Source organism: Phascolarctos cinereus, unplaced genomic scaffold, assembly GCF_003287225.1.
Source record: "Phascolarctos cinereus isolate Bilbo 61053 unplaced genomic scaffold, phaCin_HiC Scaffold_4;HRSCAF=312, whole genome shotgun sequence".
Lineage (NCBI taxonomy): Eukaryota > Metazoa > Chordata > Mammalia > Diprotodontia > Phascolarctidae > Phascolarctos > Phascolarctos cinereus.
The window spans coordinates 686,321,080-686,335,013 of record NW_027555847.1 but is presented as its reverse complement, the minus strand read 5'-3'; the positions used below and the strand labels follow the sequence as shown (position 1 = coordinate 686,335,013).

Here is a 13,934-nt window from a genome sequence, read left to right as displayed (position 1 = left end):
AACTAAAGAGTGTTGTATGTGCAGTTGTTTTTAGAAAATGCACATTAACAAGGTGTCGTTCCTATATTTTTTCCAGAAATTTGCTGTGTGTGTGCATGTGTATGCGCACATGCCCGTGTTTATTTTCTGTTTTTGTTCTTTTGCTCAGTAAGGCCCTCCCCCACCCCCTTTCTCTACACATCCCTCAGAAGGGAGCATCTGGGATAGCCAGAGCTAGTCCTTTAAACAGAGAGCCCTCCAGCCTTATTTTTTTATATCCCCTTGGACGATTTGTTTAGGAGTTCTTGATGCAAACATCTGGTCTTTCCAGATGTTCTGCTGAAGATAAAACACACAGTGTTGTGTGTCCAGGAAGAGGGAAGGAGCCTTTCTTGGGCCTTAGTTGTGATGGTCAGATTACTAAAGGCTCAGATTGGAGACTTTGGACTGAGTTTCCCCCAAATCCCCTGAGCCTGGCCCCAGACTGAACTTCGGTCCTAATCCCAGGGCATGTGTAGGAAGCAGGTTTTACCCCCTATGCCCTAAGGACTCCTCCCACCCCACCTTCTAATTCTCTAGAAGGAGAACCAGAGTGAGAGGTTAGGTCAGGGGTAGGGTTCAGTCAAAGGGCCATACTTGAGGACCTAGAGAGCTACTTGTTGCCTTGAGGCTAAAGATTCCCCACTCCTGGGTTAGGAGGCTTTTATGTGAATTTATCCCTAGTTTTGTAGGTTAACCCTGTGAGCCTAGACATGTGCCTTGTCTTCCTTGGGCTTCAGTCTCTCTAAGATGGGGATAGTGATAATGGATGGTGGCAGGAAAGAGGGGTTTTGGGAAGTATAAAGAACTTCTGAATGGGGGTTGAGAGGTTGGAGAGTTGTTGGATCTCAGGAGGTGGGGACTCTTATGGGCTTAGTCCTTTAGGGAGGGGGGATGTTGTCAGTTCAGGTGAGCCCCAGAAACAAATGGGACCGTGGTAGGCACTTTACAACCATTGATGGTTGATTGGATTTTTTTTTTCTTTCTCTCCCCTTTCTGTCAGCCATGCGGACCCTGAGTGAGGACACCATCCGGCTCTTCCTCCAGCAGATTGCAGGTGCCATGAGGATGCTGCACAGCAAGGGTATCATCCACCGGGACCTGAAGCCCCAGAATATCCTCTTGTCCTACTCTGGGGGCCGAAAGTCCAACCCCAACAACATCCGGGTGAAGATCGGTGAGTGCCCGGAGGCCTGTGTGACCCAGCCCTAGCTCGGAGGGGATGGGTTCTGTCTCAGGACAGAAGCAGGGCCTGGGGTGCCATTTGGGAACTTACTACGCCATGCTTTTCCTTTAAAAAAAAAAAAAGAGAAGAGTCTTGTTTATATAGTTTGGTTTTATATCGCCTAAACTTGCCTCTTCTCAGTCTACAAGCATTTATTAAAGCACCTACTACAGGCAGTGAGGTGGTGTGGTGGATAAAGTCACAGGGCCTGGAGTCAAGGAGACCTGAGTTCAAATCCAGCCCCAGACGATAACTTGCTGTGTGACCCTGGGCAAGCCATTACACCACTGTCTGCCTCAGTTTCCTCAGCTGTAAAATGGAGATAAGAGTAGGACCTACCTCTCAGAATTGTTGGGGTAAAATGAGATAATATTTGTAAAGCACTTTGCAAAGCTTAAATGTGCTCTGTGTGTGTGTGTTATTTATATAATTTATAATTATATAATTATAATTATTAGAGAATTTTTAAGCAAAAAGAGAAAGTAATTCCACAATCTGCTAAATACAAATCTGTTCTCTGCAGTACTGCATGCCCATGGCTGTCCTCCACCTCTGTGAAGGGTTGGGCACCATTTCTCTCTTCTTCTCTCCTTTCTTTGGGGCCAGTTTCACAACGCCCATTTTCTCGACTTGTTCTGTGGTGGCTGTTTTCCATTTCCATTTAAAGCAGGTGCTAAAAGCAGAGTTGACTTGTCAGTCTCCCTAGAGGGATTGGTCCCTTGAGTAGAATCTCCTTCCCCTCCCCCTCCAAACCTGGGCCCATATTTACAAGATAGAGGCAGCCTGCGGCATTAAGGATTGAGCATTAACTTTGAAATTAGGAAGATCCAGGTTCGAATCCTGCCTCAGGCGCTTGTCATCTGTGACCTGAGCAAGTCATTTGATCTCTTTAGCTGCAGTTTCAAATGGGGATAGTAAGCGGGACGGGCAGCTGGGTGGGTGCAGTGGATAGAGGGCTAGGCCTGGGTTCAAATCCAGCTTCAGATTTTTACTAGCATGTGACCCTGGGGAGGTCACTTAACCTTGTTTGCCTCAGTTTCCTCACCTGTAAAATGAGCTGGAGAAAGAAATGGCAAGCTCCTCCAGTATCTTTGCCAAGAAAATCCCAAATGGGATCACCAACAGTTAGACTTAACCCCGTTTGCCTCAGTTTCCTCATCTGTAAAATGAGCTGGAGAAGGCAATGGCAAACCACTGCAGTATCTTGGCCAAGGAAACTTCGAATGGGGTCATAGCATCAGACATGATTGAAGCAAACAGCAACAGAACTTCTGATTGCACATCTGGCACTCTTTCCTAATCGCTGTTAAAGTCAGTGATTATCATGGATATCGACTTTGGGCACATGTCTTCCAAGGCACCAGAGGGAGAAGATAGAAAAGCTCTACCACTGGGGTAACTGAGGTCCAGACCTTAACCTGACCTCTAAAAGCATGACTTCATTATCTAGGCAGCCTTGGAAAGGTTGAGAAGGATGGAATCTGTAGTCCAAAGATTTGGATTTAGAAATCAGGAGACCTGGGTTCAAATTCTACTCTGTGACCTTGGGTAAGTCGCTGAATCTCTGGGCCTCAGTTTCCTCATCTGTAAAAATGGGATCTAAAATTTTTGGTTGCTGATCCCAAAGCCTGATTTTCCTGGGATCATGGATCTGGAGAAGTTATCTAGTCCAGCCCTCTGCTTTTAGAGAGAGGGAAACAGAGGCCCAGGGAGTCATGTGACTTGTGCTAGTTGGTATCTGAGGCAGTCTTGGAACCCAGGTCCTGTGACTCCAAGGCTACCACATGTACTCCCTGGGGGACACCCCTGGGGACGGGCCCTCAGTGAGGGACACTACTGAGCCATAGCTTTTTTCAGCTTTTATGTGGAGCTAAGACCAGGCAGGGTGGAGGCCGGGCCCCCAAGTCTTCTTGTCCCCACTTTCCCTCTCTCTGTCTGGGGCAGCACAGGTTAATGGGTAACCGAGTCAAGAGCAGAGTTGATTTCCGGCTCTGTCTCCCCACAGGTTTGTTTAATGAGTTAGCTTGTTTAATGAGTGCAGATGGGGTCATCTGAGGCCTTCCCCAGGTGTGAGCCAGGCTTTTGTGACTGGAAGATATGGGGGCTCGTGAATGCACATATTGCTTTGCCCTAGTCTTTCGGGGCTGGTGAGAGTTCAGGGACCCCCGCGGTGCAGGCCCCTTCTGGGAGAATTCCCTGGTCCATCCCTCTATCTCCGAACAGCTATCTTAGAATTTAGCCTGGAGGGGCCCTTAGAAAATGGTCTTCTCCAGTTTCCTTTGCAGAAGAGGAGACTGAGACCTGAAAAAGGGAGGGGATCTGAGCAAGGTGCCCTGAGTGGTAAGTGGCTCCCATCCAAACAGCCCCCCGGAGTCAGGAAGCCCTCTTGGGTCCAAACTAAGAATTTCTTGCTGTTGAAGTCAATACATTTCTTCTGACCTTCATGCTGTGGGGAAGCTATAGCATTGGTGATGGAAAGGGAAGGGAATAAGCATTTATTAAGCACCTACCATGTTCTAGGCACTTTGCAAATATTCTCTCGTTTGAATCTCACAACAATCCCTCTCTGGTGAAGGTTATACTATTATCCCCATTTTATAGTTGAGGAAACTGAAGCAGATAGAGGTTTCAGTAACTTGCCCAGGATCACAGAGTTAGTAAATGTCTTGAGTCTGGATTTGAACTCAGGTCTTCCTGACAGCAGGCCTAGCATTCTATCAACTCTGCCACCTAGCTGGGGAAGGGAGGGAGGGTTATAGAAGGCTGACACCTGGGTTCAAAGCCCAGCTCTGCATCTTACTTGGAGCAGCTCCTTTGGGGCTAAGTTGATCCAAAATAAACTGGGAGAGGAGAATTTTAAGCATCTTATTTAACTTGCTGTGCCTGGCATTGTGCCAAGCCCCAAAAGATGAAAAAGCAGTCTCTGCCCTCAAGAAGCTTGCATTCTGTTGGGAACGAGTTGGGACAAAGAAGCACCTGTATATCCCTATTTCCCCTTTGGTACATGACCAGCTGTCTCTGACCACGAGTAGCTAAGAATAAAGGATAGATACTGAGGCCTGGTATCCTTGTGATGGAGCTGAATCCAGGACTCCCTCCTGGCAGGGCGGGGGAGGGAGAGAAAATGGGAGGGGGGGAGGAGTAGGGAGAGAAAGAGGAATAGGAGGAGGGGGGAAGGGCAGCTATTAACTCCTTGGCTGCCAGAGCCTCTGGGCGGGGGCTTGGTAGGGATGGTCTGGTTCAACCAGTGTCTTAACTCCCGGAGGTCTCTGTGTATGTCTCTGGGGTTATGAGTGTCTATGTCAGGAGTTGGTCAGTATCATCATTTTCGGTGGCTTAGGACAGAGGTAGTTTGGGCATTGCTGGGCAGCCCAAGCAAGCAAGGTCTTTGCAGGATCAGCCCTGCATTCATTTTTATCTCTTTGTTGTAGCTGATTTTGGATTTGCCCGTTACCTACAGAACAACATGATGGCGGCCACGCTCTGCGGTTCTCCCATGTACATGGTGAGTGGTGTCCCTGTCTCTTCCCCCTTCCCTCCCACCCTGCCACATACACGCTTGCTTACATATGCATGGGCAGACACATGGGCAGGAAGGAAGTAACATGTAGAGATTCACTCATGTTATTGTAAACGCTACCCTCACACGTGCATATGTACCTATATAACAGATGGAGTTCTGTGTGTGTACAGAAACACTGTCCTTACACATGTGCTTGTATAAATGTGCACTTGTGGACGATAAAATAATTCTCTCATGTCCACAATAGGCCCTGTCCTTGTCCCATGTACACATACATGCGCGTGCACCACTCGCAGGGGTCGTCTTGTGACCCTTCTTCCTGCCCCTGTCTATATCTGTGCACATACAGAACCTCAGACATTCTGGGGTCTACAGACCAGGGTCCTTACTCCTTCCATGGGAGCCACTTGGTTTTGAGTGGCTTAGGAGGCAGATCTGGGATGGGCACAAGGAGGAGGGTTTCTGGCTCAGCTGTGGAAAGCTGACGCAGGGGGTCTCTCAAACTTCTTATCCCAATGTCATACCCATGGCAGGATATACCTTTTCATTTAACTGTTTTCTTCCCTTTAATGTATTACTGTATTTAATGTATTACTGATTTTTTTTCAATCATTCTTTTTCCAATGACTCCCTCCTCACCCCAGTAGAACCCTCCCTTCAGTCAGCAGGCATTAATTAGGGAGAGCCCACCATCAGTCAGTGGGCACACCCACAAGGTAGTTGGCATTGTCTTCGATGCTGGGGGATACATCACTTACACGCTATTAGCGAGTGGGGAGAGTGGCAGGGACACAGTAGAATGTGTCTATATGTAAGAGATAAACAAGGTCATTTTGATGGCGGGTTGGTAGCAGCTGTGAGGGACTCAGAAAGGCCTTGTACAGGGGTTGGGCCTTGAGTTGAGCAGATGTCCTCAGTGAGAGAGCCAGCACACACACACAAGGGTCATCTCTTATGGATACCCCATTCCTTTGACTTCTCTGCCGTGAGGGATACTTGGCCAACAGTCTTGTGAAGTCATGATTGCTCTCTGAATCATGGCAGTCATCATGTAAATTGTTCTTCTGTTTCTTAGAACTCTTCCCCCCGAGTTTCTTAGGATTCTTCATGCTTGTTTTTTCTTGTGAGACCTGTTCTTGACAACTACCAATTCATGTTGATGTACCCGGAGCCAGACTCACCCCAGCAGAAGGTCAGATCGATCTGTTCCTCCATGAGGATGGAAGCTTAATCCTTTGGCAGTTTATGTGTTATTTTTAAAAAAATGTATCACAGTATCAATACTGTTGCCTTCCACCATTCCCATATTAAGAAGGGTGTCGGGGCGAGGAAAGCTTGTAACATAATCATACTCAAGCAAAGCAAATCCATTCAGTGGCAATGTGAGAAAAGTCTCATTCTCTCTGTGGGGAAGTAGGTAACAAGCTTCATCGTCGGTTTTATGGTGATGGTCATGGTTTTGATCAGAGTTCACAGGTCTTTCAGAGTTGTTTTTCTTTACAGTGTTGTTGCAGTATTGATCTCCATGTTCTTCCAAATTCCATTTCCTACTCATTCTCATTTCCTAGGATTCTCTGAAACCTTCCCTCAGGTCATTTCTTTGTGACCTAATAATCCATTCAATTCACATACCAAAGTTTCTTCCAGCCAGTCCCTGATCGATGGGCATCTCTTTGATTTCCAGTTCTTAGCTTTTTATTTTTTCCTTTTCTTTTTAATCCTGTTTTCTGGGTGAAGAAGTTTGTTTTTCCTTTTAAACCATTTGACTCCTTTAATACCATTGGAAGACATTAAGGTTAGGGCATTGGAAGACATTAAGGTATTTTCCCCCATTAGAATATTAGTACTTTATTATCAAACAGCTCCTTCCTGTGTTGCTCAGATATGTTTATCTTTCTAGGTGTCTGCAGAGTATTGTGCTTCCATTTCAAAGTTCCTACTTAGCTGTTATCTTTTCATTAAGAATGATTAATAATCCTATTCCATTAAAAATCCTATTCCATTTTTTTCCCCTTTAGTCTTATACTTAGCTTTGCAGGTAAGTTACTCTTGGTTGCAAGCCCCCCCCCAATATATCTATAGATTTAGATATAGAGATAGTTATCTCTGTGTGTATACATACATAGATACATACATATATGTGAGAGAGAGAGAGAAGGGAAGGAGGGGGAGGGAAAGAGAAGTCTCTTTCTTTCTTTCTTGGTTTCCGTCTTGCCTACTTGAGAGTGAGAGATACAGATTTTTATATATAATCTTGCTTTTTGTCTTCCAAGCTCTCCTCTCAGGTATGGTAGAAGCTGCCAGGTCTTGTATGATTTTGGCTGATTCCCTTCTGGTGGAGCTCCTTTCTGGTTGCTTTATAGTATTTTGGAAATTCTGGATTTTGGCTGTGACATTCCTGTGACTTATCCTTTTGGTGTTTCAGCAGGTGATTGGCAAATTTTTTTCTTGTCTTTATTTGTCCTCTGATTCTAATATATTTGGACAGTTTTAATTGATGATTTCTTGAAATAGTGTGTCTGGGCTTTTTTTTTTTTAACATAATTTTCAGGGAGTCCAATGATAAAATTATTTCTCCTTGACCTATTTTCTAGATCAGTTGTTTGATGTCTGTCTGATATCCTACAGTTTCTTCAGTTGTTTTTTTTAAATATAAATTTATTTATTTTTCATTTTCAACATTTACTTCCACAAGATTTTGAATTCCAAATTTTCACCCCATGTCGCCCCTCCCCCCACCCCAAGATGGCATGCATTCTGAATACCCCTTCCCCTAGTCTGCACTTCCTTCTGTCTCTCCCCCCCCCTTCTCTTATTATCCCCTTCCCCTTCTATTTTCCTGTAGGGCAGGATAGATTTCTGTACCTCATTTCCTGTATTTCTTATTTCCCTGTTGCATGTGGAAACATTTCATTTTCTTCAGTTTTGTCTAAGACTTCTTGCTGACTCATGGAGTTACTGATGAATCTTTTAGTTTTCCGGGATTCCAGTTTTGGGTCAGGTTTACTACTTATTCTCCTTCCATATCTTTCCTCTGGTGTTTGTATTTTGTTGGGTTTCTTTTTTTTCTCACTTCATTTCTTTGATGTGTTGGTGGCCTTGTGGAAAATCCATGTTTTCCTTTGAGTCTCTGCCTATGGTTGTCATGGGATTTTGAGGGGTCTCTGGACATTGGTGGTCAGGGTTCTTTGGTTCACTTTCCAGCCTCAGTTCTTAAACTGGGGGCTTTGTGCTCAGCCAGGCTCCATCTCCTGCTCTGTTTGGGGGGTTGTCAGGCTTGACCTGGATCCCCAGGATCCCTTTACTGAGCCGCATTTCTCAGGGCTGTAATCACTTGCCCCCCATCTCCCATTCCAGCAGACTCCAACGTCTAGTTCTTTGTCCTTCAGACACCTGCTTGCTGCCCCTCTGCGGGGTTTCCAGATCCTATGCTGTGGTTTTCTACCCACCCCAAGTTTTTCTCAGGAAACCCTCAGGTCTTCCTTTCTTCAGACACTGTGTCCTACAAGCTTTGAGAGGCTGCTAGCTTTTTTGCCTTAGTATGGTGCTGCCTTTGCCATCAAAAACGCCCTCTGCTACAGAAGCCTCAGGTTTCTGGTTGACTTTGTGGTGTTCTGAGGTGGAAGAAGTCGCTATACTTTCGGTTTGGGTTTCCCAATCGTTAATTGGCCTGTTTAGGATGTAGATGGTTTTGCTCTTATATGTGGTGGGTAGCTGGTTTTCCTGCCTACTTTCAGGCAGCCACCTTGCCCAGAAAGTCTCCATTTGATAGTGTTTCTCAGCCTTCCCTTTCCCCTCTTCCTCTTCCACTTCCTTGACTGTGGAAGGGGACTCTGGTCCAGATCACAGACCGAGGAAGCCTGTTTCCACTTCTTCAGGGCATGGGCCACCATTCTCTTTGCTTCTTTTACCTGAAAGTTCCCTTTAATCTAGAAAAAATCATTAGAAATGCTCGATCACTTAGGCTCTTGACTGTCCATCCGTCCTAACGATCACTACATCCTCGAGATTTCGTGTATCTTTCAGGGCCAAGAGCCTAGAACCTGGCTGTGTCATCAGCATCATGGTGGTGGTACTGGTGGTGATAATAGTAGTAACAACAATAAAAATAGCTAACATTTATATAGCGCCTTCTGTGTTCCAGCACTGTGCTAAGTGCTTTGTAAATATCTCTTTGGCTCTCACAACAACCTTGGGAGGTAGGTGCTATTATTATCATCCCTATTTTACAGATGAAGAAACGAAGGCAGAGGTTAAGTGACTTGCTCGGGGTCACGCAGCTCCTATGTGTCTTAGGGCCTGATTTGAACTTGGATCTTCTTATTCTATGCACCACCTGTATGACCTTAAAGCAAATCTATTCTTTCTCATTTGTAAAATGAAGGGGGTTGGGCTGGGTAACCTCTGAGGGTCTCTTGCAGCTCTCAAGTCTGTGATTCTGGTCTCTCTGAGATCTGGCTTGGTGGAGGGAGATCCCACACTGAGAGTTCCCTGTGCTGAGAAAAGTCATACATACTCATGAATGTCGGCTCTGTGTGCCAGGCACCGGGGATGTTCCTAGCAGTGACATCCTCCCACCTTCATCTTTTTATGCTCCTGCAAATCCAAGGACAGGCGTCAGGGAGGGGCCGAGTTCTGTGGGGTCACGGACTTTCTTGAGGGCCGGAATCAGCCCTCAGCTGGTCCCCCTGGGAAGAAGCTGTCATTTACAGAACTTGGAGGTGTTCCCTGGAGGTATCCTCTGTCACTTCACCATTGGGTCATGTGTTGCCTCCCACCCCCACCATTCATTAGAACCTCAGGACCTTGAGGGTGAGGACTGTGGGTTTTCCCCCTTTCTTTCTCTCAGCAGTACATGGCATGGTGCACAGCCTGGCACATAGTTGACCCTTATACCATGCTCGTTGACTCACTAAGAAATACTTTATGTTCCCACAGGCCCCTGAAGTCATCATGTCCCAACACTATGATGCCAAAGCTGATCTGTGGAGTATAGGGACAATCATCTACCAGTGTCTGACAGGCAAGGCCCCCTTCCAGGTGAGTACTTAGGGGAGGAAGCCCTTTTAGGGACCTTGAGCCACTCCTAACCAGGAAAAGGGAAGTCCCTTGACTGGGTCATCCTTTTTTGTGTATGGTTTTTTTTTAATAAATCAAAACCTGCTTTTTTCTTGCCCTCTATTTTCCTCCCTCCCTCCCCAGTTAGAGGTAAAAAAAACTCTTGTAGCTAATATTCCTCATAGTCACTTAAAACAAGCTCCCATCCAAAAGTCCCATCTCCTTCTTGACCCTGAGGCCGTCACCTCTATCAGGAGATGGGTGGCGTGAAATCAGGAGTTCTCTGACGTGGTCAGTCATCGCTGTCTGTGAGTTATTTGTCTTTACGATGGTGATGTAACTTTGTAAATCATTCTCCTGGTTCTGCTTACTTCACCCTGGCTCAGTTCCACGAAAGCCTCTCTAAGCTTCTCTTGAACCATCTTTTTCATGTTTTTTTGCTTTGTTTTGGGGTGGGTGGGGGGCAATTGGAGTTAAGTGATGTGCCCAGGGTCACATAGCTGGTGTCAAGTGTTTGGTCTGAGGCTGGATTTGAACGCAGGTCCTTCTGACTTCAAGGCTGGTGCTCTACCCACTGCAAACCCTTTTCATGTTTTCTTTGAAAACAGGCCCTCTTTATCATATTTACATGCCATAACTGAACTCTTCTCCAATTGATGAGCAGCCCCTTAGTTTCCAGTTCTTTGCCACCACAAAAAGTACTGTAATTATTTTTGTATGTCCTTTTCTTTTTTTGATGTCTTTGGGATCTAGGCCTAGCGGTGGTAGAGCTGGGTCAGGGCATATGCATATGCACACTGTAGGAAGTTAAGGAGCATGATTTCCAAATTATGCTCTAGAATGGCTCCACCAGCAGTCTGGATTTTGTTTTGTTTTTAATGGGAGTTCAGTTTTTATTTTATAGCCTTGTTAAATGTGTATGCTATCATTTGGCAAGATTCATTAGATTTATGATCTGTTACATTTACAGTACCAACTTAGACTTTAAGGGTGGAGTCTCATGCCTAGGTATCCAGTCCCACATCAGCAACGTGCATGTTTTCATGTAGCCCCTCCAGCACCAGCATGTCATTTTCCTTTTTTTTGGGGGGGGTAAAGTGACTTGCCCAGGATCACACAGCTAGTAAGTGTCAGTGAGGTCGGATTTGAACTCAAGTCCTTCTGACTCCAAAGGCCAGAGCTCTGTCCACTGCGCCACCTAGCTGCCCCCATTTTCCTTTTTTTGGTCAACTTTCTGGATGCTTCTGGTCCCATCAAGCAAAAAATCTTGGGGTGTTAAAGGCCGCCCTCAGTTTCTAAGCACTTCATCTCTGCTGTGGAGGAAAGAAGGACCTAGTAGACTCCGTTAGTAGTCATGACGGTATAAGGGGCAGCTCAGACCCGAGCCAGCAGAAGAACCCTCTGCTGAACATCCTGCTCCAGCCTTGTAGACCCTGATAAGGAACCGCTACATCCTAAGTCAGCCCATTCCATTTGAGAGTGTGGGTCCAGGTGGGGAGTGGGTGGAGACAGCTACCCTGGTGTAAATGACCTCAGACACAGCCCTTTGGAAGTCTGCCCGATGTGCCAGTTATTAATATTATTATCTGGTGTTTTTCCCTCTTCCAGGCCAGCAGTCCACAGGATCTACGACTGTTCTATGAGAAGAATAAGACACTGTTGCCCAGGTGAGAGTTTCCCTTGGTAGCCCCAGCCCTTAAATCACCTTCCCCATTTTCCCCCCATCCCCAGGATAACCCAGACCTCAGTTGTTGCCTTTAGTGCCAGCTGAGGCCTGAGAGATGATCTAATCCAGTTCTCTTGTTTTACAAAGTAGGGGAGGGGACACTGAGGTGCAGAGAGGTCACCCAGGTCCTGGGTTAAAGGCCCTTTCATTTGAAACTGAGTCCTGGAGGGAGGTTTTTATGACTTTTCTGAGGTTCTGCGTGGACTGATTGTCCATGATGGGATTTGAACCCAAATCCCCTTTGCTCCATGCCCTGCACTCTGTCAACATCCAGGGCAGAGCCAAGTTCCCAGTGTTGGTACTCTGTGTTCCCTGGCATCACGCTCGCTCCAACCTTTGTAGGCTGACCAACGTGGCTCAGGGCAGAGGCGTCCGACACGTGGCTCCATGTAGCCCAAGCCAGGTTAAGATGCAGCTGGTAAATGTTTAACAGAGCAGATGAAAATACATAGATGTTAACAGTAATACACAGTTTTCTAAATCAGTATGGAGCCTGCAGGGATGCTTCGGTATGGATTCATGGTTCCTCTTTCTGTTAGTTTGACACCATTGGCCTAGTTCAGAGAGTTCTCGGCCTGTGAATCAAGGAGACCTGGGTTCAGAGATTGATTGTGGGCAAGTCATGTGACTTCTTTGACCCTCATTCAGTTTCTCCTTCTGTAAAATGGGGGTGATGATAATAGTCCCTATTCCTTGGGGTTGCTGTTAAGCATTTAACTTACATTAAAGTGTTATAGATAGTTAGATATAGATACAGATAAATGTAGCTATTATATATGTATGTGTACGTGTGTATATGTATATAATATAAATATTAGAGAAAGAGAGAGACATCTACATCCCAAGGTTGTTGGGCCTGTAGGTGCCCCTGATGGACAGACGGCCAGGTCTGCAATCAGAAGACTCATCCTCCTGAGTTCAAATCTGGCCTCGAACACTTACCTAGCTGTGTGACTCTGGACAAGTCACTTCATCCTGTTTGCCTCCGTGCCCTCATCTGTAAAATGAGCTGGAGAAGGAAATGGCAAACCACATTGGTATCTCCACCAAGAAAACCCCGAATGGGATCGTGAGTCAGACATGACTGAAACAACTGATGGCTGTCTCATATGTGTATACATACATACATACATACATACATACACATACATATATACACCCACACATATATACATTTTATACAATTATACATTTTTTTGAGTTGACATATTTTTGTTTCTCTGTACACTCAGCATCCCCAGGGAGACATCCAGCCACCTGAGACAGCTGCTTCTGGGCCTTCTTCAGCGGAACCACAAAGATCGGATGGACTTTGGTAAGTGGCAGAGCAGCCCCAGGTTTCCGGAGAGGAGGCTAACAGGGCCTCAGTCTGTTTATTCCTCTTGTAGACTGATTTCCCAGTTGGTGGGGCGAAGGTGTTGTGGAAATGCTTCCAATTACATACTTATGAACTAGAACATAAAGGATGCTCTGTACAGGTTTTTGAAAGCCTCCACTGCTGCCAAAGATACGCATACGTACGTACACACACACACACACACACACACACACACACACACACACCCCCCTTCATGCCCCCAGCACACCTTGCTTATCACTGGTGCACGGAACCAGTAGATGATTTATTCCCCAGGACTTTGTCCTTTCTGTTTTTGTAGGTGGGGTGGGGCATCAGATGAGGGAGGGCGAGCTTGATTTCCAGGCTAGAGGGTGTTGCAGTGTCCTAGGCACTTGGTCCAGTCTTGGATTTATTGGAGGCTCTGGACAAGCCCTTAATTCCTGGACAGGTGGGTAGATTTATAATTAGAGGTCATTCGGTTCAGTCTTTTTATTTTATTTTATTAAGTACTCGCCCTCTGCAGATAAGGGCACAAAGATGAAAATGAAATGATGATAGTGGTGATGTTTATGATGCTTTGAGGTTTCCAAAGCACTCTGTCATCATTGTCATCACAGCTAACATTTATATAACACCATGTGCCAGGCGCTGTGCTAAATGCTTCACAGTGAACTCATTTGGTCCTCGCAGCAACTCTGGGAGGTAGGTGCTATTATTGTACCCATTTTACAGATGAGAAAACTGAGGTAGACAGGTGAAGTGACTTGTCCAGGGTGACTCATCTATTACCTGCCCTAGGCTAAATTTGAACTCGGGTCTTTCTGACTCCAGGCCCAGCATTCTGTTCACTGTGGTGCCACCTAACTGCCTCATATTCACACATAGCTAATTTTATCCTCAAAACAATCCTGGGAGATAGGGGCTTTTATTATTCCTCAGTTTCTCAGGAAACTGAGGCACATAGCAACTGCTTTGCCCAGGGTCATACTACTAGGTCATGTCTACAGCTGGATTTGAACTCCGGTCTTCCCAATTCCAAGACTAG

At 45.9% G+C, this 13,934-nt stretch overlaps 1 protein-coding gene across 5 annotated transcripts in view; it reads left to right on the top strand.

Moving 5' to 3' along the window:
• ULK1 (unc-51 like autophagy activating kinase 1) overlaps positions 1–13,934 on the top strand; it is a 58,609-nt gene that overhangs the window by 21,047 nt on the left and 23,628 nt on the right. For all 5 annotated transcript variants that reach the window (XM_021004327.2, XM_021004325.2, XM_021004323.2 and 2 more), the window contains 5 exons: positions 1,022–1,195; positions 4,675–4,748; positions 9,705–9,806; positions 11,433–11,491; positions 12,783–12,865. In XM_021004327.2, coding sequence (XP_020859986.1) covers positions 1,022–1,195; positions 4,675–4,748; positions 9,705–9,806; positions 11,433–11,491; positions 12,783–12,865 — 492 coding nt within the window. The remainder of the gene's footprint in view (positions 1–1,021; positions 1,196–4,674; positions 4,749–9,704; positions 9,807–11,432; positions 11,492–12,782; positions 12,866–13,934) is intronic.